Genomic DNA, 26,058 nt, shown 5'->3' with positions numbered 1-26,058 from the left:
GAGGAGTGATATGTTGTGATGTCGGTTGCTATATTGAGGAGTGTTATGTTGTGATGTCGGTTGCTATATTGAGGAGTGTTATGTATGTTGTGATGTCGGTTGCTATATTGAGGAGTGATATGTTGTGATGTCGGTTGCTATATTGAGGAGTGATATGTTGTGATGTCGGTTGCTATATTGAGGAGTGTTATGTATGTTGTGATGTCGGTTGCTATATTGAGGAGTGATATGTTGTGATGTCGGTTGCTATATTGAGGAGTGATATGTTGTGATGTCGGTTGCTATATTGAGGAGTGTTATGTATGTTGTGATGTCGGTTGCTATATTGAGGAGTGATATGTTGTGATGTCGGTTGCTATATTGATGAGTGTTATGTTGTGATGTCGGTTGCTATATTGATGAGTGTTATGTTGTGATGTCTGATGCTATATTGAGAAGAGTTATGCTTCGATGTCTGGTGCTATATTTAGCAGTGTTATAAAACAATGTGTAATGTTACATACAGCAGCGTTATGTTGAAAAGTATTTTGTTATTTTGTGCAGTAATACGTAACCATGTGTTGCGTTATATTGAGCAGTGTTTCGTTGCAATGAGTTGTGTTGTGCCCTGTTATATTTTATAGTATTGGGAAATGTTGAACATGTAACGATGTATTGTGTGATATTGAACAGTGTCATGTAACGATGTACTGTGTGATATTGAGACGTGTTACATAACGATATGTTATTTTGTTCAATATTACATAACGATATGTTATTGTGTTCAATATTATATAACGATGTATTATTTTGTTCAATATTATATAACGATATGTTATTGTGTTCAATATTATATAACGATATGTTATTTTGTTCAATATTATATAACGATATGTTATTGTGTTCAATATTATATAACGATGTATTATTTTGTTCAATATTATATAACGATATGTTATTGTGTTCAATATTATATAACGATATGTTATTTTGTTCAATATTATATAACGATATGTTATTTTGTTCAATATTATATAACGATGTATTATTTTGTTCAATATTATATAACGATGTATTATTTTGTTCAATATTATATAACGATATGTTATTTTGTTCAATATTATATAACGATATGTTATTGTGTTCAATATTATATAACGATATGTTATTTTGTTCAACATTATATAACGATATGTTATTTTGTTCAATATTATCTAACGATGTGTTATTTTGTTCAATATTTATGTGTTATATTGTTAAATGTTATATTACAATGTGACGTGTTATAATGAGCAGCTTATATAACTATATCTTGTGTTGTTTTGTGAAGTGTTATATTACGATATGAAATGTTATATTGAGCAGTATCATAGAGCGATATATTATAATACAGTTATAATACAGGTATTGTATTGAGCAGTTTTGTGTCACGATATGTTGGATTATTTTGCCTCATATAACATTGTATGCTATGGTGTTTTGTGCACGGCTGAACTGTCTTTTTTTTCTTTTCTTTTTTTCCCTTTGATTTTTCTGTTCTCTTATTTTGTTGATCTGATACAATTTTAATGTAAAAAAAAGATAATCCCATTTAATTGCCATAAATATGACGTCTTTATGAAGAAAGAAGACCTACATAGCCATATTGGGGACATATAAGGATATACAGCCGAAACACGGCCTAATGCTAGTAAGACGTCAAACGGCAATAAATACATTTTGTATATCATATTGTTTAAAATGTATAACCGTTGGTACCCGTACCTAACATAAACCTCTGTTGAGAAATACTAATGCGACCATTCATCGAAAATGTTTTCACTGTTTGAACAGCTTCTTCCTACATAAACCACTAGGTACTACTTAAAACGTGATTTTCTGATCTGTTATGTGTTACAAAGAGAAGTGTCAGACGGGAGGTCATAGGGTTATTAACCGGAATGATTACAGCCCGTCTGTAGGAGTGAATAACCTCCGGAGTTTAATGGGAGACAAATATCATTGATCTAAAGTGTTAAACATTGTCATGGGGGCTTCAATACTCACAAGCTCCCTGTAAATTTTAAACATTTTACAGCTTTACATTTCTGTACACCTAATTCAATATGGCTGATAGATGTGTATGTACATTTATATATATACATGAAACCGCTTATGTAATGTTATGTCAACAAAATTAATCAAAAAGAGTTTAGACGAAGTAATTGCTTATTGTTTTGGTGGACAGAAATTGTGTCTGTGTGTTTATTGTTTAAAGAGATCAAATGACGTAGGAAGCAAATTATTCGTGGGTCCGTTACACTGGTGTCGCATTTAAGGAACATACGAATAATTACAAAATACGCTTATTATGAAATCGTTTGTAGAATTATATCTTTCCCGATATTTGTTATTACTTTAATGAGCAAATAACTTTAAATATATCTTAACATCGTACCGATCAACGGCAAGGCAACATGTACTTGGGACCTGTATCGGGATGAATAAGATTTGTTCAAATATTTGATTTCGAAAATATTATCTTAACTTTGTATAGGGAATGATCACACTGAATAGTGTCCTTGATAATTCTACAGTCATAATCACCTAAGAAAGCGTTCTTATTTATGACTCCGTATATTTTATTGCGAAATAATATATGAATAGCTCTATATATACTTAAGTTACCACGTCAACAATAATATTGAACATAACAGATATAGAGCATGCGTAGTATTCCTTTTGTTCGGTATGTATGATGCATTTGGCAACAGTATATTAACACTAGGATTTGCATATCTTTTTTGTATGTCGTTTGGTAATTTAAGCTCAAATAAACAAAAACCGCCTTTCACACCACAACACAATACACCAAATACATGCACTTTCCGTTGAGATGATTTGAAAAGTAAATATCGGGTTCCTTCAAATAATTTCTATTATGATTCCTCTCGGTGGAAAACCTCCATTACCTCATACTTATTTTTTTGTTTCATACCCTCTGTGCCGTTTTGCTTTTATCTTAATCTCTTGTGTTTTACCGCTAAGAACTAGTCAAACACTTCATAACAAAACAAACATAAAATATTAAGCGTACACGACCCAGACATAGTCAACACAAACCACACAGACCTGCTTTCAATCTGGACTATATACTGACGATATACGGAGCGGAGAAAACTTTTTAAAAAATATATCTATTCATTACACATAGTCATACAGACACATTTACTGTAGTGAACACGGAAATGACTATAAGTCCTATTTATCTGGATCAAACACGCCGACACTTTCAACGATAAACACCCTTTTGCCTTTTAGATTTATTATTGCTAACCGCTCAGCACTTCCAATCAACACAATTACAATGTGATTTTTTATTACCGTTTCCATTTCAAACATTTTCCATGAATCCGATCAGATCTAATTTTATGTAGGACAACATATATCTAAATAATATAGCGTCCAGACAAACATGTAACATTAAATAAGAATATATATTCCCAATTATGTACATTTTTATCTGAAAAGTAACACCTTCACTCCAAACATTCTTTGTCTAATTTATTTATTTTTGATAACAATTGCGAAACAAGTTAAAACATTTTACTATGAGAAGAAATCGTGGTTCCCCGGGGAAAAAAAAACCCCATGTGGTTAAGCAGGTGACCCCATATTGTCTCAAGTCCGATTGGGAAATCAAGCCCCGACCGCCTATTTGTAAGATAAGTGTGTCACCACTTTGCTAACCCCTTTACATGATCTACTTATCGTATTTATATTACAAATGTATAACATTTAGTTTAGGCCCACCTTTCTGACGTTCCAGGACGAGTCCAGGAAGGACGAAGTAACTGTCTTATCTAAATTCCTTATAAGGCAAATACGGTATATATTAGCAGTGTTTAATATTACGCAATATCTTGTTGAACAAATGAACAAATTTGGAAATATAAGCAAGCGTGTGGTATTAATTTCATATCATCAATAAAAGTTGTAGCGTGTGCACTATACGCACAAATGAGTAATACATTTAACAGTACTTTTGCTTTCGGCTCTTCCGCCCTTATGTCAGGGTATTGAGAAATATTTAAGTGTCATTCACATACCAAACTTGATAGGGGCAATAGTTTGTTAACTAGGACAGTCTATCATTTTTTGTACGTTCGCTACTATATATAATAAAGCCTTTTTCTCCGATATTGAATTTGAATGTATATCAGAGTGATTTGAAGAACAGTCACAGTGAACATTCTACATAGTTATAATTTTCTAATTCTTCTGTACAAATCGCAGGATATTTGTCTTGTTTTCCCAGTTTGATATAGACAAATTGTCATCCCAAGGTCATCCTACCAATAACAGCTTTGAACACCTGCATAACAAACTTTAGTTTATTAATTCCTTCTATCAGTTCCATCACACTTCTCCACGTCTTTAACTGTGACAGTTCATTAAAGTTTGATCAGCTGTTGTGGTTTTTCTTTATCCCTTTCCCTTGGTATCATTATGAGGCTGTACCAAACCTATCCTTGGTATACATAGCGGGTGTTGTTAATGACGCAGAGGATACTTACGATCTGCCTTCCGAAATATTCGGTCATCATTGAGGGTAAATCGAGATGAGCTGTGATCAACAACAAGTCATAGCGACATTAGTCTATGACAGTATGTTACTCATTGATGCTATTGAATTATATGTATCACTTAATCTAAATAAAGAATGTGTTCCGTGCTTTGTCAAATTACTATTGTCTTCAATAGTCGTTTGTAATATAGAAACTTGTGTACAAAGGGTCATCAACTGGGTCCTATTGTTTGTATTGTAATGAGAAACTTTTCCTGTCTAACTAGACATGTTGGTGTATACCAGTTTGTCATATAAACACGATGTATTATATAGTGTTGTATTTTTGTTTTTGTTGTTTTCTTTTCGTTTTTTTTTCCCCCATTTTTTTTGTCTTTGCATGATTTTCAATCCTGTTTAAACCCATAGCATGTCAAACTAAACATGTCGGTGTATACCATTATGCCATATAAACACGATGTATTATTATATAGTGCTTTTTGGAGGTTTTATTTTTTTTTGGGGGGGGGGGGGGGGGGGGGGGTTTCGTTTGTTTTTTCTGTTTTTTGTTTTGTTTTTGTTTTTTGTCTGCATGATTTTCAATCCGATTTCTCAAGTAGCTTTGCTGTCTTTGTGAAAGTGTATTATAATGATTTTTAATATCAATTTGTGTTTCTGTACTTCTATGGTGAAGGCTACGACAGCTCACTCGGAAGCGTATTGGACTAATACAACCTCCGGTAAAGATCCGAGGAGTACGGTTAAAATCCTACTCAAGGTGGCGTGCGTGTCCGAGGAACATAACAGTCTGCATGGCCGTCATAATGTCCCTCTGAAAGACACTTTATTCTAATTGGCCTAAAAGGGTCGGGTAGCCTACTTGATATTCAGCGAGGAAGCCACCAGCTTCTACGAGGAGACTTAACGGAATAGCGTTATAGGACGATCAATACAGCCACAAATGAAAATACTTAATATATCACTTTCATCATTGATAAAGACACTCTAAGTCGTGTGGGCTTTAGGATTATTAGATCTCAATAGATTTACCACCATTGTCAGCTCACTATATATTTCAACACCCAAACTCGTGAAACACTTGTACTTAAGTGGAATGACGGATATTAATGATCGACTTTTTTACGAAATGAAGAGCCAATGCGGATATAAGCATAACGCATGATTAATACAAGTATTTCATGTGTTGAAGTAATCTTATTACAATGCCATGTTTACCTTTTATTTGTTAATATGCAATGTATGTAAGAAATTTAGCGTAGATTGGTACGTTCTATAAAAAAAGTAACTGATATTATTCAACATAGTGAAACTGTTGTATTTATCATGTTTCAGCTTTTGGTAATTTTGGTCACTCACCGTACTGGGTACATTTTTTTTCTATTTCTAGTTGTTTACACATAAGATATCATATTTACAGCCGAATAATTAAACTGGGCCGCCCCTCTCCATACAGGTACATTTCCCATCTATTTAAATATGTTGATAGCGTTGTCTGTTTATACATTCATCACCTATCTAGAGGAATGGGGTTCTTTTCATCGATTTGATGCGCAAACATATACAGAGGTCACCTGTCTGACTATGTGAGCTATTGTGATATAAACAAGAAGTCAATGACCACGTACCTCCCTACATTGAAGCTATCGACGGCAAAGCTATGATTTTACTGACAAGCAAATTTTGATGGACAGTTGGATACAGACCTGTGATAGTAATATACGACCTGTCAAAGGCAGGTATATAAAAGTGTGAACAGGGTACCCCTGGCTGTGTTTAATTGTCAATGACGGAACACCTTAAATCTTGCATTTCTTTGTCCATTTATTGTCAATATAATGTGAATTTGATGCTACCTTAGTTAAGATAAGGAGATTCCAAGTTTTACTGTATTTGACCCTTGTGACCTTGAAAATATGCCAAACATCATTTGTATGAAGGACTTTTAGAGTAAGCTTTAATATGTATCTAATGGCAAATTAAGCTTGTTCTTATAAGACTTGAGAATTTTCTCAACGTCCTTACTCTAATTGACACTATTGACCTTGGAAATAAGTTGGGGCTATATATTCGAGGACTTTTTATAGGATACTGGTTTTTGAAATATACTGGTATAATATATCAGGATCTTCTGAAAGTGATAAGATTCTTGACTTTTGTATTCGTATGATCCATTGGGTCTACTAGAAATTCAGATTTTCAGGGTAATTTTTAAACATTCGACCCATGTCGACCTTGAAAATTGGTCTTCGAAAACTGGAACTTTCAGAAGATTACTCAAGTTTAAAAGATAATTGATCACTGTGACTTTTATACTAATTCAAGGTCATTCGTGTGAGGTTATTTTGATGTAGCACTGGTATGTTTTGCCCAAATGTGTATGGTACGGAAGCCGTATAGGACCAATGAAAAAAATAAACTTAGTTGGTATCATTAAAAAATAAATAAAAAATCTCGTATATACGAGTTTCTTTCTCGTATATACGAGTTTATTTCTCGTATATACGAGATTATTTCTCGTATATACGAGTTTCTTTCTCGTATATACGAGTTTCTTTCTCGTATATACGAGTTTATTTCTCGTATATACGAGTTTCTTTCTCGTAATAACGAGATTATTTCTCGTATATACGAGTTTCTTTCTCGTAATAACGAGATTATTTCTCGTAATAACGAGATTATTTCTCGTATATACGAGTTTATTGATCGTATTACATGTAACAGTGTGCTCCATCATGAAACCAGAACTCTACGGAATGGCAGTTGTTACAAGGTACTAACATTATGTAGCTACACGTTTTAAGTCTGATATTTATTAAATACATCTAGTGACGCTGTCTTCGACAGTGTAACCAGTAGCAACACAGACATGTCTGAAGACCGTTCATGTCAAAAACGAGTACCATTTAACGTGTTAAACATAACATTTAAGATTTAACGAGTCCTTTAAATACTTAGTAGATATATGAAACAAGGTATTCGATTGTTTCTGTTATGTTAGTCATTTTAACGCGATAAAACAAAAGCTACGAAATTAAACGCGTTAAAATTCCAAGAAAACATCGTGTTAAGATTTACTGCATTAAATGTGTTTAACACATTAAATGCTAACGCGTTAAATGTATCTCGTTTTTGACATCGTTTTTTACGATCTGGAAATGAGATTTGAGGTTGATGACTTTGGCGAATATTGTCGACAAGAAGTCGGAATCCAACAATATAAGTTTAAGCTTTTAAAAAAATTAAATTTTAGCGAAATGGACTCTGAAAAAGACCGCTTGATGTAGGCCTACGGATGGATGTTATACACGATCCAATAATCAGTCAATCACCAATACACAAACTATAAATGTATTTACCATTCCTTACTCTTAACTATAAAAAGGAACACCGCATCAACATTAGTTTTTTTTGTAAAAAAAATTATGTCATTTTATTCGCAAATTAATATTCAAATAAACATACCAAGAATACAACAGTTCTGGATACTTTGACGATACACACGTACAGTAAAGTTATGCATTGTATTCTATACAAAAACCCGCGCATGAAGGACACTACTTTCAAAAAGTAAAAAAAGTAATGTATTCTATAGATTCATAGTGTGATCTACAGTATATTTAATCTCTCCCGTATGAAAACCAGTGTTGGAACCTGCAACGTTCTTCTATAGATACAGATCAATTTTAGACAATTCTTCAAGTGGATTTCCAACGTATCCATTGCTGTTTTGGCTAGTAAGAATTCAAATTTTTCGGCATTTATTTCACATCATGTATGAATTGCATTTTAAACTTCTATTACTAGAAGTATTATAAGCGAAATAAATATTTGTGTGCAACAAACCTCATAATAAAGGATATAATATTAATGTACATAATGTAAGTCGTTACATATGTTGTAACTGCCCGTTATAATAGAACATTATTCTAACGTTATACATGCTATATACGACCCGTTATAAGATGATACTCGTCATATTTGTCCGTTATAATAGAAAATAAGTAAGATGTTACATGTTGTATACTGCCAGTTTTAAAAGAAAAGTGTGTCCCTGGTTTCGGTAGCACTTGTTATTAACTTATTCACAAATATTACTCAAAACGTTTATCCAGCACTTTGGTCTAATTTGTATAAATTGCAGGCACGTGTTCACGTTTGATTCTGTATATTTTCTTTCTGGCGGCTCTGATTCCTTTAAACCTGTGACGTCACAGGTCATGGGTTACCGAAACGAGGTCAACGACTTTGGGCTTCAGATGTGTTTTCGAGAAAAATCGCGATAACTCTAAAACTAAAGTCGTCATAAAAGTCGCACTTTCAGCATTTTTAGTTTCATCCTAAATTATAAGCTAAATATAGTAAATCGTTCCGGGTACACTAGCTTATTATGACGAACAACCTACTTAAAAGTTGTCTTCGCAACTTTTATATATCACACTAGCGACTGAAATGAAGCTTCTATATCATGATATCGTTTTCATTATATAAGTTAAGTTGTAATGTGACTTAATTTATGTAAATTTGGTGATAACCGAATTTCCATATCGCGATAACGAGAAAAAAGAACTCGCAAGTTAGATAGTTCAAACCAGAAAGGATCCCGTATGTACGAGAAAAACTCGTATATACGAGAAATAATCTCGTTATTACGAGAAATAATCTCGTATATACGAAAAGAAACTCGTATATACGAGAAATAATCTCGTTATTACGAGAAATAAACTCGTATATACGAGAAATAAACTCGTATATACGAGAAATAAACTCGTATATACGAGAAAGAAACTCGTATATACGAGAATTAATCTCGTTATTACGAGAAATAATCTCGTATATACGAGAAAGAAACTCGTATATACGAGAAATAAACTCGTATATACGAGAATTAATCTCGTTATTACGAGAAATAATCTCGTATATACGAGAAAGAAACTCGTATATACGAGATTTTTTATTTATTTTTTAATGATACCAACTAAGTTATTTCTTTATATTGGTCCTATTCGGCTTCCGTAGTATGGCAAGTGTCTACTTATATTTTTGGAGGAAGATTGAAAGCGGGTGGACGACCATTCCAGCAGCATATCTTAAAGTCACATACACATTGTTCCATGTCACGGAAAACTTTAGTGGATTGCACTTAATTTGTCATACCAGTTGCATATTTGTTAGGTAGATTTAGGTTATTCACAGGAATTTACAAGGAATATATAATTGACCTATTCAAACAATATGAAAGCAAAAATTAAAGGTTTGTTTCATAAAAAGTTTGATGATAAGATTATCATTATCATTTGATACAGATTTAAAACAAGAAATTATTAATACAATACATTCATATTTGTCATTCTGTAGAATTTTATCTACACAGAATATAGACAATTAATAGGTATAACCAACAGGAATCCATTACAGTATGGTGGGTTTAAAATCACCAAGCAAGTAGTGAGGCAGCTTTAACACATAAAGATGATCAAATTTATTCAAACGGTACATACTAACAACTAGTTCATGTCTTAGCATTCATTTCCATATCATCTAAGAGACGATTTGTCACTATATGGCCACGGCAGCTGGAGTAACTATGTCATTGGAGCTGCAGAACTGTATAAAATGTCTCTGGCTAGCTAGGCGATTATGGGTACGAGTCATCACCACCTAATTATCAACACCAGGTATCTTAAACCGTAGGACGGTGTTTTTTTCTCCGGGCACTCCGCTTTCCTCTACCTCCGAAACCAGGCACGTCCTTAAATGACCCTGGATGTTAATAGGACGTTAAATAAAAATAAATCAAACCTTACGAATGTAAATATTATAAACTAGAAAAGAACGCTTTCCTTCGTCACTTGTGTTTCTAAGGTCTACATGCAGGTGACAGAATTTTTTTTTTTCAAATGGAAACTGACACGATTGATGAGGAACATATCTTAACCCAATTGTCGAGAGTGAGTAACCCGAGAGATTATCAATAAAAAAGACCTGTTCCTCTGTAGCATACCCCGTATGGTTGTCACAGACACTCTTCATGTCTATCTTTAACGACGCATTACTTGTATACTCGCTAATGTATTAAGCTAATGTCTTCACAATCTTCTAAAATCGACATTAGCATAATATATCTTATTGTATTTAATCAGTTGTTCCCTTATATACTAGGAAAGCTAAAATGGTTGACGAAAGTCTTTTTACCAAAAAAAAAATTAAAAAAATTAGATCAATGACTATATTTCCCTCCAGTTACGTCCAGGGAGGTAAAACTCATCGACAGGTCCGCCATGATCTATACCTGAAATATTATATTTGAAAGACAGACTGACTGGTTTGTCAGCATAAATGAACAGGACCTATATGTTGAACTCCGCCTTATTGTTCTCGGTCGTTTGAGCGATATTGACACAGAACGTGTTCTTGAACTACTCTTAGACCAGTGTTTACTATCGTGCCCAAGGACATCCCAGGGTTGTAAACGTCTAAACAGAGTAGTGTTGGTAATTACCCTGGGATATAGGAAGGGGACAATTACGTCATTTCACAATTCATTATTTCAGTAGTAAAATACAAAAGTTGCACAATAGTTAATCGTATGTTATATTATACATAGTTATTTAAGAATTTCGAACATTCAAGCAAAAGGGAAGTAACTCATACAGGCAACCAACACTGACAGTATGATACTTATCTATATATTTATTTTTTGCGATTTTGATAGGGTCGCGAAACCCGCATTCGCTCAGAAATGTCCGATATTGTAATATATGTATGGGTATATATGGGTTGTTACCTTCATCACAAACAGGTTATATTTTTCTAATGACTTTTATGAAATGAACACGATATCCTTAGCACTTCTTTTCCTTTATAGGTCGTCGTTATATTTGCCGATACTATATATATAATTACAGAAAATGATACCTTTTTCCTGAAAACGTGCAAATAAATATTGCAATCTCTATTAGCGTGATACATGAAATAGATCGAGCTTGAATATTTAAGAAAGGACTCGGATAGAAAAATTTCGGGCAAATAACATTATACAATTTTCCATAATGTACCAAATGTACATAATATACAATGTAGCTTCCATTTTCCTATTACAGATAGAAGAACACGAAACTGATTGTTTTCCTAAAAGTGAATTTATTTTTTCATTTAAAAACTGATTACCTATATTTCACCATGGGTACTCTTTGAAATGTGTATTGCGTGCGTTCTACTCACTTAGAAATGTCGATAACGAGTTTAAACGCAATCGTGATGTGTATTAGGCCATCTTTCTCAGGTTTTCCATTTTCTTTATAAGAAACAAGATTGTGAGGAGTAGCATTCAAGGTATGTGAAAATCACTTTATAATTTCAGTTTTATTAGCAATAACACAAAATAATGCATTTTAAGTTTTACTTTCTATGGTGTATTTAATTTTTTACTATATGTTTTCGTTAATTTTGTTGAGCAACGTCCCAGTGTTTCAGATGATATACAGCTTTAATTTTGACAGTCGCATGACTCAATGGGGGTTGTAACCTTCTTGTTAGAGTAATTCCCCTTTGAATGAACTCTCGTATCTGGCGAGAGAAATAATACCATTAACTAAATAAATAAATGAATATTGACTGCAAATCCAACCATTAAATTTATTTTTACTTCATCATTAACATATTAAATTTGAGGACCCATTGTTGTTGTATGATGATGGTGATGAGTAGCAGATACAGTGTAGACAGACGCGCCTGAGCACATGTGCTCTACATGTTGACTTAACGTGTTCACCTGATCATGAGACATGGGCGTCTTTGTTCCTTTGGAGACCAACAACATCAGTTTTGTCTGAAAAAAATAACAAACCGTTTATTGAGTTCTGTCTGTTTTAAACAATCAACACCTCGATAGAGTGTTATTAAATTTGGTTCTGAAATATCATATTACAATATAAATGTAGTATAGTAGAATAAAACGTATTGCTGCGAAAAAAAACATATATGTGATTGGAATGGCATGATTTTCATTTTCATATGCTGTAATGTCATCAGTATTATTAGCAAAATGTATTGAGGTAATTAAAACCTAGCCTAATATGTGTACCTAAAAAGAGCAGAGAGTGCATTTCCATACCTAACGTCTTTACTTTCTTATATATGTCCCCCCCCCCCCCCCCCCCCCCCCCCCCAAAAAAAAAAATGTTACACACATACATCATATCTACCCTACTATTTGATATATCCCACATGTAAGATGCTATATTTATTTGTTACCTCGGCAGTTCGGAGGCCGTCCTCAGTGTGAACATCTACGCCATGATGTGACGTAATCCTTTCTATGTAACAGTTGTTACCCAGCTTCATCACCAGGCGGTGCTGTAAGAAAATTAAACATACATGCATAATTATATGTATTCTATCAATATGCATTTAAACAATTCTGGTGTAATATATCTAAGTCTGCAAATTTTCTTATTTTTGAGGACTCGAAATTTAGAGCACAACTACATTAAAATAGCAAAGAGTTCAGTTATGAATTGTCGCATTCACAGTGTTTACCATAGGAACCTAAATACAGAAACTGGTATTGATGCAGTCATTATATACCGCACTGCAAAACCGCTAAAATAGAATACCACTACAATACGTGTGTTGCCAGTAAATAAATATACTGTACACTGTAATGTGATCAATTCAGAAGAATAAAAACAATTACATTAATTAAATGAATGATAATTATTGTTTTGGTTGTAAGAAGTATTGCTTACATTTATTATATTCTCTTATTAAAACTTTATATCTGTATTTTTTTTCTTGTTTTGTATCTCTATTTCGTAATTCCTAGCCACAAGAGATCCCTATGAACTATATCCATTGTCTAGTTTTATAAATCATATTATCTAAACTTTGTATCTATACTATTATTCATTGTCATCTCGTGCCATTAAACTACTAAACTGTCAGTTTCATTGCATCACCAGCTACTCTGTTACGTTTCCGAAATTCCCGCCTAGAACATTTATCTTAGCCTCATCAGTTTGAATGCATTTTTAGTTTATTGCAAGCTTTACTATTTTAGTGTTAAAAACGCCATTTCTCCCAGTCATAATAATCGGTCATTGTTCTAGACAGTCTATGTGAACGCATTCCTCACATTCGTATCACATCGTGACTTTTCTTATCTTGTGATAGCAATGTATCACGTAACCTGTCTATTCTTAACTCGTTCGCTTGACGTTAATACTGATGTTTGTTTACTCCAAGCAGTGCCGTCAATTTTAAAACTGTTCTATTCATCCTATTTGTCTGAACTTTACGTCTTTGAACTGTTTTTCGAGTAAAGTAGAATGCATAGGAACATACGCATCTGACAAAACACACTTATGTAAATGTTAAATTTAGAGTGGTAGATTCCATACAGTAAAATCGATATATTTATCATATAACCAAAATTCATATTTGATTTATCTACCTACACCATTAAAGACATCAAATCAGTATTTTTTTGATATACCAAGATCTCCCGCAAATGAATTTTATCGTTTGTTCTTTATTTATTTGTGATCAGACAACTTTTTTATTCACGAAATAAAAAGAGAACATTCTGATGATTTGGAAGTCAAACCATTTTAACATTTTATATTGTTTTACGATCTAATTAGTCTGAGAAACTTATGTTTTAATATAAAATATGGCGTTTGATATCGATCACCTACGGTTGCGCCATCGTAGTAGAAGAGGGCAGGGTCTAATTCATTAGCCTCGTGTTGATGATTGTGGTGAGGCTTGTGGGTGGTTGTTTCGGCGTATATCTGTAAAAATGCATTTAATATCATTAAACATCATATTTTAATGTGAAGAGAGACAAAAGTATATGTAAAGTGGAATATCAGCTGGCTGAGCAGATAATTGATTAACTGTACTCCAGTAAAGTCCCACCACCTTTATTTCATAATCAATCTGTTGTCTTTTCAATTTCAAGTTTATTTATATAAAATATTTAAAATGTAAGTTAGAGTTTAAAGTATTATCAATGTGATTGTTCATTAATAAACATATACATCACCTGTGCAATAAGACAGAGAGCGACAACTAAAACGCCCTGCATGTTGGATTGTCTTTCAGGGAAGTAGGTCGAGAACGCTCTGAAAATGAAGTCCACAAACGTGTATCGGTGTCCACCTCTATATATGGATCAGAGATAAGGAGGAGAGGCACATTTAAGGGAAACATGTGAACTTCTATAATAGATGTGAAGATAACAATTTTTTTTTTAATTCCGTAATTCTGCAACTTCTGGCTATATTTTGAATAACTGTGCCTTTCCTTCTTTTTTTAATTATACGTATAAACTTGGAATCTTATTAACTAACGTTGAGATATGTATAAAGCATTCACGGTTAACAAGGACAGTAATATCATTTTGATTGTTAAGCAATTATATTTATCATATAAAATCGTTAAGTATTGTTCACATTAGAAATGCAAGCTTTTTTAAAAAAAACATATACAGGCATTGCATTACAGGACACATAGAAATTGTTGGCATCATTGAAACACATGTAACAGTATTATCATTGCTTACATTACAAGAGCTAACGCCTACTCAGAATTTCACGACATCTGTTGTATTCTTAAGGTGTCGCTCATGTATCACCAATTCGGGACATCAAGTGTGTCTGTTTTGAGTTGATAAGTGTGTGTTATTAGATTAACTGCATTAATAAACCAAACCAGCATTAGTTACAGGATATCAACAGATTAATTTATACAGCAGATTGATAATCCGTTCAGAAACTGAAGCTGAAGAGGGGAAACAACAATTGACATTAAATGTTGTTAAAGGTAATTTATTAATATCATACAATTGTGACACCGCAAGTGCACAATTATTTACGTAATTAGTTCAAGTATACTTAGTAGTGTACCAAATGTACATTTTACATGTATCAACAATGAAAGAATACAAAAGATAGGCATCGATGACCGGGAAATGCAATATTCATGATCATTAATCAAAGATCCCTTCCCCCAAAGCCCACTCGCAATGAGTCCCATTTCTTAACTCTAATATATATTCAAAGACCATACACGTTGCTCGGTAACTTATTTGGTTAAAACTGAAAACAAACATTTTTTGTTAGTTTTCCATATAATCATGGATATTGGCAATTAAACAATAGGGTCATGGCATCGCAATTTTAAATCTGTAGCCCAAATAGCATTTTAATATTTCGTTCTTTTATCAATAATTCATATTATAATCTTTACCAGGTCAAATATATTGTGCATGCAGCACCCAAGCACTCTTAAGATAGTTTATCTCAGATAGCAGAATTTCTCTTTTTCGAAAAAAACCTACTTTTTTCTGGTGGGTGTTACTTTTATGCGACATAACAACCCCAGCTGATAATGCAAATAAGTTGTACTTGTTCAATTGTTTGTTACAACGTTAGAGGCAACACACCACCAAATTAAACTCAAAACAAACGACGAGTCATTTTTGAAAACCACCCTTTAATCATTTTTGTAAATTAAATATAACAGATGATGGTATTGAACATGTCAAAATTGCAAAATTTTACTAGTAAATTTGAAATCTGAAATCGTCATTTTTATCGCAGATTGCACAAACACAACAAATACGTGTTAATTGATTAAGCAGCCTAATGAAGCAATTTCATCTATTTTGACACATTAGTAAGTAATCAATGTGCCGAACCTTAGTGACCTTTTATCGAATACCCAAACGTTTGAAAGATAGGCAGCTTTTTTCATAAATTGTTCATCATTTTGTTCTTCTGTCGCAAATTGTCTAAATGCGAGGTGATGCAAATTACACACGAAAGGTGTTAACATCCCTAAATGAGTGGTCAAATTACCCACGAAAGGTGTTAACATCTCTAAATGAGTGGTCAAATTACCCACGAAAGGTGTTAACATCTCTAAATGAGTGGTCAAATTACCCACGAAAGGTGTTAACATCTCTAAATGAGTGGTCAAATTACCCACGAAAGGTGTTACAAGTAACATCTCTCAATGAGTGGTCAAATTACCCACGAAAGGTGTTACAAGTAACATCTCTCAATGAGTGGTCAAATTACCCACGAAAGGTGTTAACATCTCTAAATGAGTGGTCAAATTACCCACGAAAGGTGTTAACATCTCTAAATGAGCGGTCAAATTACCCACGAAAGGTGTTAACATCTGTTAACATCTCTAAATGAGTGGTCAAATTACCCACGAAAGGTGTTAACATCTCTAAATGAGTAGTGCAAATTATCCACGAAAGGTGTCAACATCTCTAAATTAGTGGTGTAAGTCATTCATGAAAGGTGTCAACATTTCTAAATGAGTGGTCAAATTACCCACGAAAGGTGTTAACATATCTAAATGAGTGGTCAAATTACCCACGAAATGTGCTCAACATCCCTAAATGAGTTGTGGAAATTACCCACGAAAGGTGTCAACATCCCTAAATTAGTGGCCAAATTACCCACGAAAGATGTCAACATTTCTAAATGAGTGGTCAAATTACCCACGAAAGGTGTCAACATCCCTAAATGAGTGGTCAAATTACCCACGAAAGGTGTTACATGTAACATCTCTAAATGAGTGGTCAAATTACCCACGAAAGGTGTCAACATTCCTAAATTAGTGGTGCAAATTACCCCCGAAAGGTGTTAACATTTCTTAATGAGTGGTGCAAATTACCCCCGAAAGGTGTTAACATCTCTAAATGAGTGGTCAAATTACCCACGAAAGATGTTAACATTTCTAAATGAGTGGTCAAATTACCCACGAAAGGTGTCAACATTCCTAAATTAGTGATGCAAATTACCCCCGAAAGGTGTTAACATCTCTAAATGAGTCTTGGAAATTATCCACGAAAGGTGTTAACATCTCTTAATGAGTGGTCAAATTACCCACGAAAGGTGTCAACATCCCTAAAGTAGTGGTGCAAATTATCCACGAAAGGTGTTAACATTTCTAAATGGGTGATCAAATTACCCTCGAGAGCTGTCAACATCCCTAAATTAGTGGTGCAAATTACCCACGAGAGGTGTTATCATTTCTAAATGGGTGGTCAAATTACCCTCGAAAGGTGTTAACATCTCTGAATGAGTGGTCAAATTATCCATAAAGTGTCAACATCTCTAAACGAGTGGTCAAATTATCCATGAAGGTTTCGACATCTCTAAATGAGATATGGTGTGAATTACCTAAGAAGGAAGTCAGCATTTTTCCATTTCTAATTGGTACTCGATCAACAGATTGTTAAGATACACTTTGGGTCAGCCCCCTTCAAATCCCGCTGGTTTAGTAGAGCATCACACTTTACCAATATGCCATTTGTAAATATTGTCACCGACCATGATAGCGATATTATGAAAGAGGAATCCATCCGTAACGATTTTAGGCCATGGAGTGGCTATTTGGAAGACATTATGGTCTCATTAAAAATATTCTAGGGTAGGGCGCAAGAATTGTATCTGCTGCCTCAATTTCATGATCGTAAGAGGCGACTAAAGTTGGGATCTTATCTTTTCTATTCTTTATTTACTTTCTTCTTCCTAATATCTCCCTTGACAATGCCTCACTTTAGTTGAGCGTTCGCCCCTTTGAGGAAGGTTTTGGGTTCTGTCTCCTGGCCAAGTCTTTTAAAATGGTAGTTGCAACTCCTGCTTAGCGCTCAGCATATTAGGAGTGGGACGGCTGGTTTGCCCGTTTCCAGTATAATGTGACTGGTAGGGGTGTCCTGCTGGGTGTCTTCGGCAGTATGCTTCAGTGAGGTAGCACTATAAATCGGTAACATCTCCGGCCTATCACAAGGAGACTTAACACAAATATGACACAGCCTCCCAAAACACACCAGCTTTTAGTCTGTACCACTGGATATGACTAACAATAGCCTATTATAATTTTATACTGTATACGTGCGTGTAAATATTTTTACATATCTCATATCTTTAATGTTGGTCAGTTAATTATAAATTCCTTATACTATCATTCATTGTCCCGAATGATCCTTTCAGTATCGATAAGCCTTTAAGGGAAAAAACATGCCTCCATACACATTGTATATATTCATTTTGATCAGAGAAAGATAAGAGGAGACAATTTTAAATTACACATAATTTTATTCAAACAATTGGGCTCATAGTTGTAGTATGATGATGATAATGATTAGGCGACACAACAAATACATCAAGACCCGCACACATGGTTTCCACGTGCACACTTAACGCCTTGACATCAGCATGAGACATCTGTGTGTGGTTTCCCTTGGCAACGAGAAACATGAGGTTATCCTTGAAATAAAAAAAAACATGCTTATGATTTGATTTTCAGTCAACTTTATAGTTTTGATTGCAGTCAGTGTCTAAGCATAATTACACTCAGGGTTAACGATACACCTATTGTACTATTACTTGTCCTGTCCACTTTTGCCGTTTCTGATTGAACATTGTCGTTATAAACCTCTGCAATTACTTTTCATTTTCACGTGATAGATGTGTGTACTTATTTCCATTTTCACGTGATAGATGTGTGTACTTTCTTCCATCTTCACGTGATAGATGTGTGTACTTACCTCCATCCTCACGTGACAGATATGTGTACTTACCTCCATCTTCATGTGTCAGATATGTGTACTTACCTCCATCTTAACGTCACAGATGTGTGTACTTACCTCGATCTTCACGTGACAGATATGTGAACTTACCTCCATCTTCACGTGACAGATATGTGAACTTACCTCCATCTTCACGTGACAGATATGTGTACTTACCTCCATCTCCACGTGATAGATAACTGTACTTACCTCCATCTTCAGTAGTCCTTCTGGTGTATGTACCTGTGGTCGGTAGGAACCTCTCACTCTCTCTATATAGCACTGCTGCCCGCGTTTCATGACCATTTCATGCTGTAGAGATACATGTGAGATATCAACTGATGGATGTTAAATCATAGACGGAAGTCATCAAAGCTTCTAATAACCGATCTGACATTAATGAAAGTATAAAATATAACTCATGCACATATCTAAACTTTGAAATAAGGCTATCTATTTTTTCGGCTATAGAAGAACAATTCTAATTGATTTTAAATCTACAGAACATTGGTTGTCATGTTGTGCAGTTAATTTTCATTTAAAGATTACGTGATATATATGTTCAGCTCAAATTTCCACCTGAAGACCATAGGTAACCAATAACAAAGATACTAAGTATGTTTGCGATATCTGATAGAAATTAACATATTCGTCCGCGGACAGAATGATAATACCTACCGATAGAGCGTCATAGTAAAACAAGGCCTGGTCAAACTCGTTAGATTCGTGGACATGAGGACTGTGTGAATGGTTAGGAGGTATTGTTGTCATGGTATAGACCTGTAACAAAATGACGAGTTATACTATGTAGTAATCAAGAGTAGAATCTTGTCGTCGTCAATTATAAGTATAAAGTAATGGCAAGTGGTCAAGAATGGCACCTGCTTCCGAAGGCATATTTATTATAACAAGTTTTACAACAAAAATTAATCGCCATGAAAGAAACATACCTGCCCAATCAGGCACAAAGCTATGGCTGCCACCGCACAGTACATCTTGGTAAGGGAATGCTACGTAATCTGTCTTCACAGTAATGACCCAGATATATACTATGGAGCAGTAAGGTACAGTAGGGGGAGTTTATACGAAATTCACAACTGATAGTGATGGTCAAAAATTGTATAAGAGGTGTAGTACGTAGAGGTTAGGTACTTGAGGGGCAGTCGATAAGTTTGTAATTGATTAAATTAAAATATCTTCGTTCAATATGTTCAGAATCGTGTGTCTATATATGCATGTGTGTTGAGTTTGTCTTTAAATTATGAATCAAATTTTAATATTCTAAATAATGAACGCAATATTTTATCTTACATTTCTTGAAAAATCATAAATTGCATTGCCGATAAAAACTGCAGTATGATATTCCAGTGGTGCATGTCTTTAAAAAAACTTTTTTCACATATCATTGGATGATGTAACGAATACCATATGTCGGTTCCCTTAACATAGATCGTGACAAAAACGTACTCTATGATGAAGTCAAACGAAGAACTTGGTGACTGTTCCAGTTGTAGTGTTCCTAATTCAAGACAACAGTTAACTGTGTTATCTCAGCCCATTTTTGTACAAAAAGCTTTCCCATTTTGGTGAATGTAAACTTGAATTTAAAATAAATAAAGGAAAATCGTTTATCTAACTTGATAACAAAAGACTGGAAATTGCATTAAAACATTATCTGAAATATGGGGTCAACGACTATGGAGATTTCAGATTAGCGCCGGCCACCCACTTCAAATTCTTTATTTTTTTCACAATATTTAGTTACATGAAAGTAAACGATTATCGCGTAAATGGTTAATCATTGTATCAATCGATAGTCGTAGTGGACCTCCTTGCATAACACCAAGTTGAGTGAAGGAGGTATCCTTACACAATGGTTAATAATTCTTACGATTTAATGTTATACATATGTATGTGGAAATCAATTATAAACGTTTGAAGTGTATATAATTACTGTTATTTTGATATCAAATATGTCATATTGACATACATGAAGTAAGTGTTGTGATACATTTAATTAGAATAGCATGCCATTTTTCTGACAAAATTTAAAAAGTATCCAATATTGTAAAGATTACCAGTACCGAGGGTCAAATATTCTGGGCTATTGCACAGACATCCATGGTATACTTATTACATAATCACTAAAACACAATTAGAATCACTGAAATCTCGACTTTCATGTAGGCCTATATAGCTAGTCGTCTGGCAGTGTTGACATCTGAGTGACTTAAACGTTTGATAGAGAAGGACTATTTATTCTACAAAATGAATTTGAGAAAATTATAAAACCGGCAAATTACGTTTTTAACATGTCAAATGTGTCCAATGCACAATTTCCCGTAATCATGAAGTTTTGTGTCATCGATTTTTATTTTAAATACCGATATATTTTCTAATTTTGTTTATTACATAACAACTCCAAGATCAACAGTTATATGCAGAAGTAATAATCTTCTGAAGAACTACTTAAGGTTGAGATGGTGGTAAAATGAACATTGATGTCCATTAACATGTACATGTATACCTAGACAATGAAGTATCCATTATAATAAAAATAATACATATGTGATTATCATTATGTCTTTACCCATTTTTTCACACAAAACATGAAGATATATTACATACGTAGATATATATCTTCCCCAAACATTTAAGTATAGCCAGAAATGATAGCCTTGTCTGACACCCAATGAAAGTCTTAAATGGATGTCTTAAAGTGTGCGCCAAGGTGATGCTATTAGTCCTTCAATTTTAACTATGCATCTACAAATGGTGATAAAAAATGACAGAAATTGAATTAAGTGAGAGCCAAATGTTGACTCAACCTTTTGCCTTTGTCAAATTGTAATTTGTAATAATCCAGCATTTTTTATATGTTTTCTCATAAATAGTACTCTGACTGTGCCATGTGGACCCAAAGTTTTATTGCTACACTGAAATTAAGAGTGCAGCATGAAAATCCGATAACGTAGAATCAGATGAAAATATGGACACAAGTTTGCCCAGGTGGATTTACACCTCAATATTTCCGTAAAAATATTAGATACAATATTAACATAATCCAAATTAGCACATATCGGATAGTTTGAACGTATATTTATCTAAATAGGAAACATACCAAAAAAGTAATATCCTTATGATTAACTTATTTACAATTTTTGTTTTTTTTTGAAAACAGAAGCTTGTACGTGTTGATATCCCTCACGAATTATGAATTCTAGGCTTAAAGGGAAATACATTTTCATTGAAGTTGCTAAGACATGATTACTTATAAGTAATGATTCAGGTAAGCAGAGCATATCAAAAGCCTGGAGACATATAGATTTGAAGATGTAAGATCTAGATTAGAAATATTAGAACATTATGTGTATCAGAATTGGAGAAAGAATGTCTCAACAACATTTGACCTTTCTTATCAGTATTTACGAAACAAGACATTATGAATCTAGTCCCCTAAAGAGCCCCAGTGTCTTCCAATATATAACCTGTATTTAGAGTTTGATCATTCTTGTCACGAAACGATCTTATCTTCCTTACTTCGTCCTTTCAGCAAGATGTACTGTGTGTTAGTTGTGGCCGTATGCCTTTTTGGGCAGGTATGTTGTTTTATTTATTTTATTTTGTTTATTTTTTGTGTTTCATGCATATTGTGAAATTTCAAGCTTAGGAAAAATATATCAAAATGTACGTTTGTTTGGCACATACACGAATATGTAAGACGGCAATGTCATTGGCAATGTTTCATCACCTGGTTTTGCAAAAGGTCGTATACGTGTTTAATGAAATTTTTCATTTGCAAACATTTTATTTCACAATATCAGCTTGGCTGAAATAGCAATAAATCTATTTCTACAACGAAGATATTAATTACTCGCGTACTTTTGAATTATAGAAACAGTACCATTTGTAAGATAAAAGGCATTAAATGTTTACAGATATGTGGTATGACAACCTTCACGCCCACCACTCATCGCCATCACGTTCACGAATCTAACGAGTTCGACCAGGGCCTGTTTTACTATGACGCCAAATCGGTATGTTCCAGGTTTTAAATGAATCTGATATTTAAAATGGCATATTTAGTTTATCAAGTCGATACATTAAGTTTACATTATCATGTTTAATTGATTTATTATGATGATTTAGACAATGGTAGTTATCTCGATTGATCACGATAAATTAGACCACTATTTTGCAAAATGCATTTTCACTTACCACTACAATAATATTGACATATGATAACTATCTCGATAAAACGTATTTTTGTGATATGTAATCAAATGTCGCCCAAGCATTATCATGACATAATTTTGATAATAATGGGAATTTATGATAAAAAATTATAAGATAAATAATACATTAGAAAGGTGGCGCTCTGCTATATGATTCGTTTACTTACAATTAAGTAAAGATTTCTGATAATATACTCACTAGATTTGTTGTACATAAAGGGGCGTATTTCGAATACGTTCTGACACGTATTACTGAAATAATTTTATTTATACACAATTCTACGGAAACTGATTGCATGATTAAATCAGTTTTTAACAAGTATTCGCTATCATATGCAATGGATCTTCTTCAGCATCAAATGGTGATGAAGCTGGGAAGCAGATGTTATATTGAGAAGCTGAAAGCTTCACAGCGACCCCAAGTACACACAACAGACGGACTACTGAAGATGGAGGTAAATACCACATGTATATATTACACCGTCATCCCCTGACAAAGAATATCTTTAATTGATATCAAAGGTTAAGACATTCATCTTTCGTTTAAGAAATAATTCCTGTTTAATATGTTGTGACGAATAAGCTTGTGTAATAAGTTAGACCTGACATCGTCATTAAGGTTTTGTTTTACATGACGACTGTCGTTGATGAAACAGAGGACGCATATCTTCCGGATCTTCTGGTCTTATTTCTATTCTCCCTCAATTCTATGGCTCCTATACCGATATTCTATTCAAGCAGTTTTTATCTTTTTGAGTTATAAATGCTGTTTCGTTGACATTTTCCATTTCTGTTTTTATTTCAGAGTAATCTGATGTTCCTCGTAGCCAAGGGAACCCAAACACAGATGTCACATGACGATGTTAATGACCTAAGTATGCATGTAGAACATATGTGTGCTGGTCAGGACGTATTCGTGGTGTCGCATCCCCACCACGGACACACTACAGTACCTACAACAATGGGTGTAATTGGTTAAATAAATTGGAATTTATATGTCAATCATCGGTGTCATTGTTATAAGTCTACATTACATAGGAACAAAACAAATACAGAACTTGATGTGCTACCTTGCTGAATCTGCAATATAGGATTCAAAAAAGGAAATAACGATATTTTCAAAAGGCATACGAATGATATGCCTAGGTATTTCTGTCATTCTGAAATTACTCTACCCTTTGACCCCATATTTCTTAATTCCCTATCAGATAACAATGCTTTTTAACGGACCAATCAAAGGATATCCTTCCTTTTTCTTCTTTGGAGTGTAACATGTCTTTGCAAAAATATATTTAATTATGAAGTATAAAGCTAAATAAGTTTTGTACGCAAACAGAAAATTAAAAATTTCATTTGCGATCTTTCGAAAACGTCTATTTCCTTTGTCAAGTAAAGATTGCAATAGCCGAGTGTCGGTGTTCTGACCGCTGATATCATCTAACTACCACAAATAGGCCGAGTTAGTGAAGTCAGCTCTCAATAACGTAGCGCGACATTTCGTCCAAATGTACTCTAATACAGTAGGAAGTCAGGTTTCGTGTACACGTGTTTTACATGTGTATCATTCATTCCAAGCGTTGAATGTTATTCCTCATATATAAGTGCATATTTCGAATTATTACTGAAATGTTTTCGATCAACAGTCATGATCACTGTTCACATACTTGGAGAGAACATTTGCCAGGATGTATGCAGTGGATTAAAGAAACATTTATTATAGCTCAATGAGAAAAACGATGTATCCACATTGTGATAGATATAACTATTTTCGACTTTTAGTTAGAATTGTGTTTTTTGTATGTTTTAACAGATGAATAAAACATATAATAATATAAATGGTATGTTCATTTAAACCCACGTCAAATCAGAACGAATTACTGTATATTGGATAATATTTGCGAGAGAAACTTTCTCTATTCCCACGGTCGCGGTGGAGAACCTGATGCGATTAACTGTAATGGCCTGCATGCAATATGGCGGAGGGCGAAAACGATGAGTACTAAATGAACTGAATTATTAATGCGTTTTTTTCAATTCTGTATGGCATTCTGAGTAAGCGTATCGATAGTAATTTAAATATAAATGTAATCTGAAGCGACGAGTTGGCGATAATTGGTGTAATTAGTTTAAGCTGATATTGACATCGTTAGTTTTTACATGATGCCGGTAAAAGTGAGTCTAGGATGCCGATAATTTATAAAAAGAAGGGAGTAAGTGCTAAAATGAAATAGATAACTACTTATGATGAGCAATTGGAAAATCCAAACTTGAATACTTTGGCCACGTGATTAGTGGAGATGGCGTAAGCGTTAACCCAAGTCGCTTAGAAGCCATTAGAGGACTCGAGTCACCAAGAGACCTTACCGAGCTACGAAGAGTCATTGGCATGACAAACTATCTGGGAAGGTTCATTCCAGACCTGTCAACAATCATACGTCCTATGATGGACATTTTGAAGTCTGATGTAGTGTGGCAGTGGACTCCACACCAGCAAACAGCATTCAATGAGATAAAGGAGAAGTTAACAAGTACTCCTACTTTGACATTCTATTCTCCAAACAAACCTACATTTGTCGGTGCTGATGCCAGCAGCTACGGTCTAGGTGGTGCACTATTTCAAAAGGATGGAGATGAGGTCAAGCCAGTTGCATTCTGCTCTCGCACACTAACTCCCGCTGAGTCCA

General features: G+C 34.0%; 3 protein-coding genes across 3 annotated transcripts; 1 reads left to right on the top strand and 2 right to left on the bottom strand.

Moving 5' to 3' along the window:
- Nucleotides 1–12,161: 12,161 nt before the first annotated feature.
- LOC117322447 lies at nucleotides 12,162–14,701 on the bottom strand. Its single transcript, XM_033877366.1, has 4 exons — nucleotides 14,592–14,701; nucleotides 14,242–14,337; nucleotides 12,800–12,901; nucleotides 12,162–12,374 (listed from the first exon to the last, which is right to left on the bottom strand). Exons 1-4 carry the CDS (start codon nucleotides 14,631–14,633, stop codon nucleotides 12,207–12,209), a joined length of 408 nt encoding a protein of 135 aa, XP_033733257.1. The 5' UTR covers nucleotides 14,634–14,701; the 3' UTR covers nucleotides 12,162–12,206.
- A 3,945-nt stretch (nucleotides 14,702–18,646) lies between these two features.
- LOC117341589 lies at nucleotides 18,647–20,283 on the bottom strand. Its single transcript, XM_033903444.1, has 4 exons — nucleotides 20,090–20,283; nucleotides 19,818–19,919; nucleotides 19,350–19,451; nucleotides 18,647–18,837 (listed from the first exon to the last, which is right to left on the bottom strand). The coding sequence occupies exons 1-4, from the start codon at nucleotides 20,132–20,134 to the stop codon at nucleotides 18,670–18,672; spliced, it is 417 nt and encodes a 138-aa protein (XP_033759335.1). The 5' UTR covers nucleotides 20,135–20,283; the 3' UTR covers nucleotides 18,647–18,669.
- Nucleotides 20,284–22,633: 2,350 nt separating this feature from the next.
- LOC117322446 lies at nucleotides 22,634–24,376 on the top strand. The gene is made up of 4 exons (XM_033877364.1): nucleotides 22,634–22,738; nucleotides 23,078–23,176; nucleotides 23,728–23,829; nucleotides 24,180–24,376. Exons 1-4 carry the CDS (start codon nucleotides 22,697–22,699, stop codon nucleotides 24,351–24,353), a joined length of 417 nt encoding a protein of 138 aa, XP_033733255.1. The 5' UTR covers nucleotides 22,634–22,696; the 3' UTR covers nucleotides 24,354–24,376.
- The last annotated feature ends 1,682 nt before the right edge of the window (nucleotides 24,377–26,058 follow it).

Source organism: Pecten maximus, chromosome 2 (genome assembly GCF_902652985.1).
Source record: "Pecten maximus chromosome 2, xPecMax1.1, whole genome shotgun sequence".
Classification (NCBI taxonomy): domain Eukaryota; kingdom Metazoa; phylum Mollusca; class Bivalvia; order Pectinida; family Pectinidae; genus Pecten; species Pecten maximus.
Note: the sequence above shows the minus strand (reverse complement) of the source record. Positions and strands in the feature narration are given on the sequence as shown.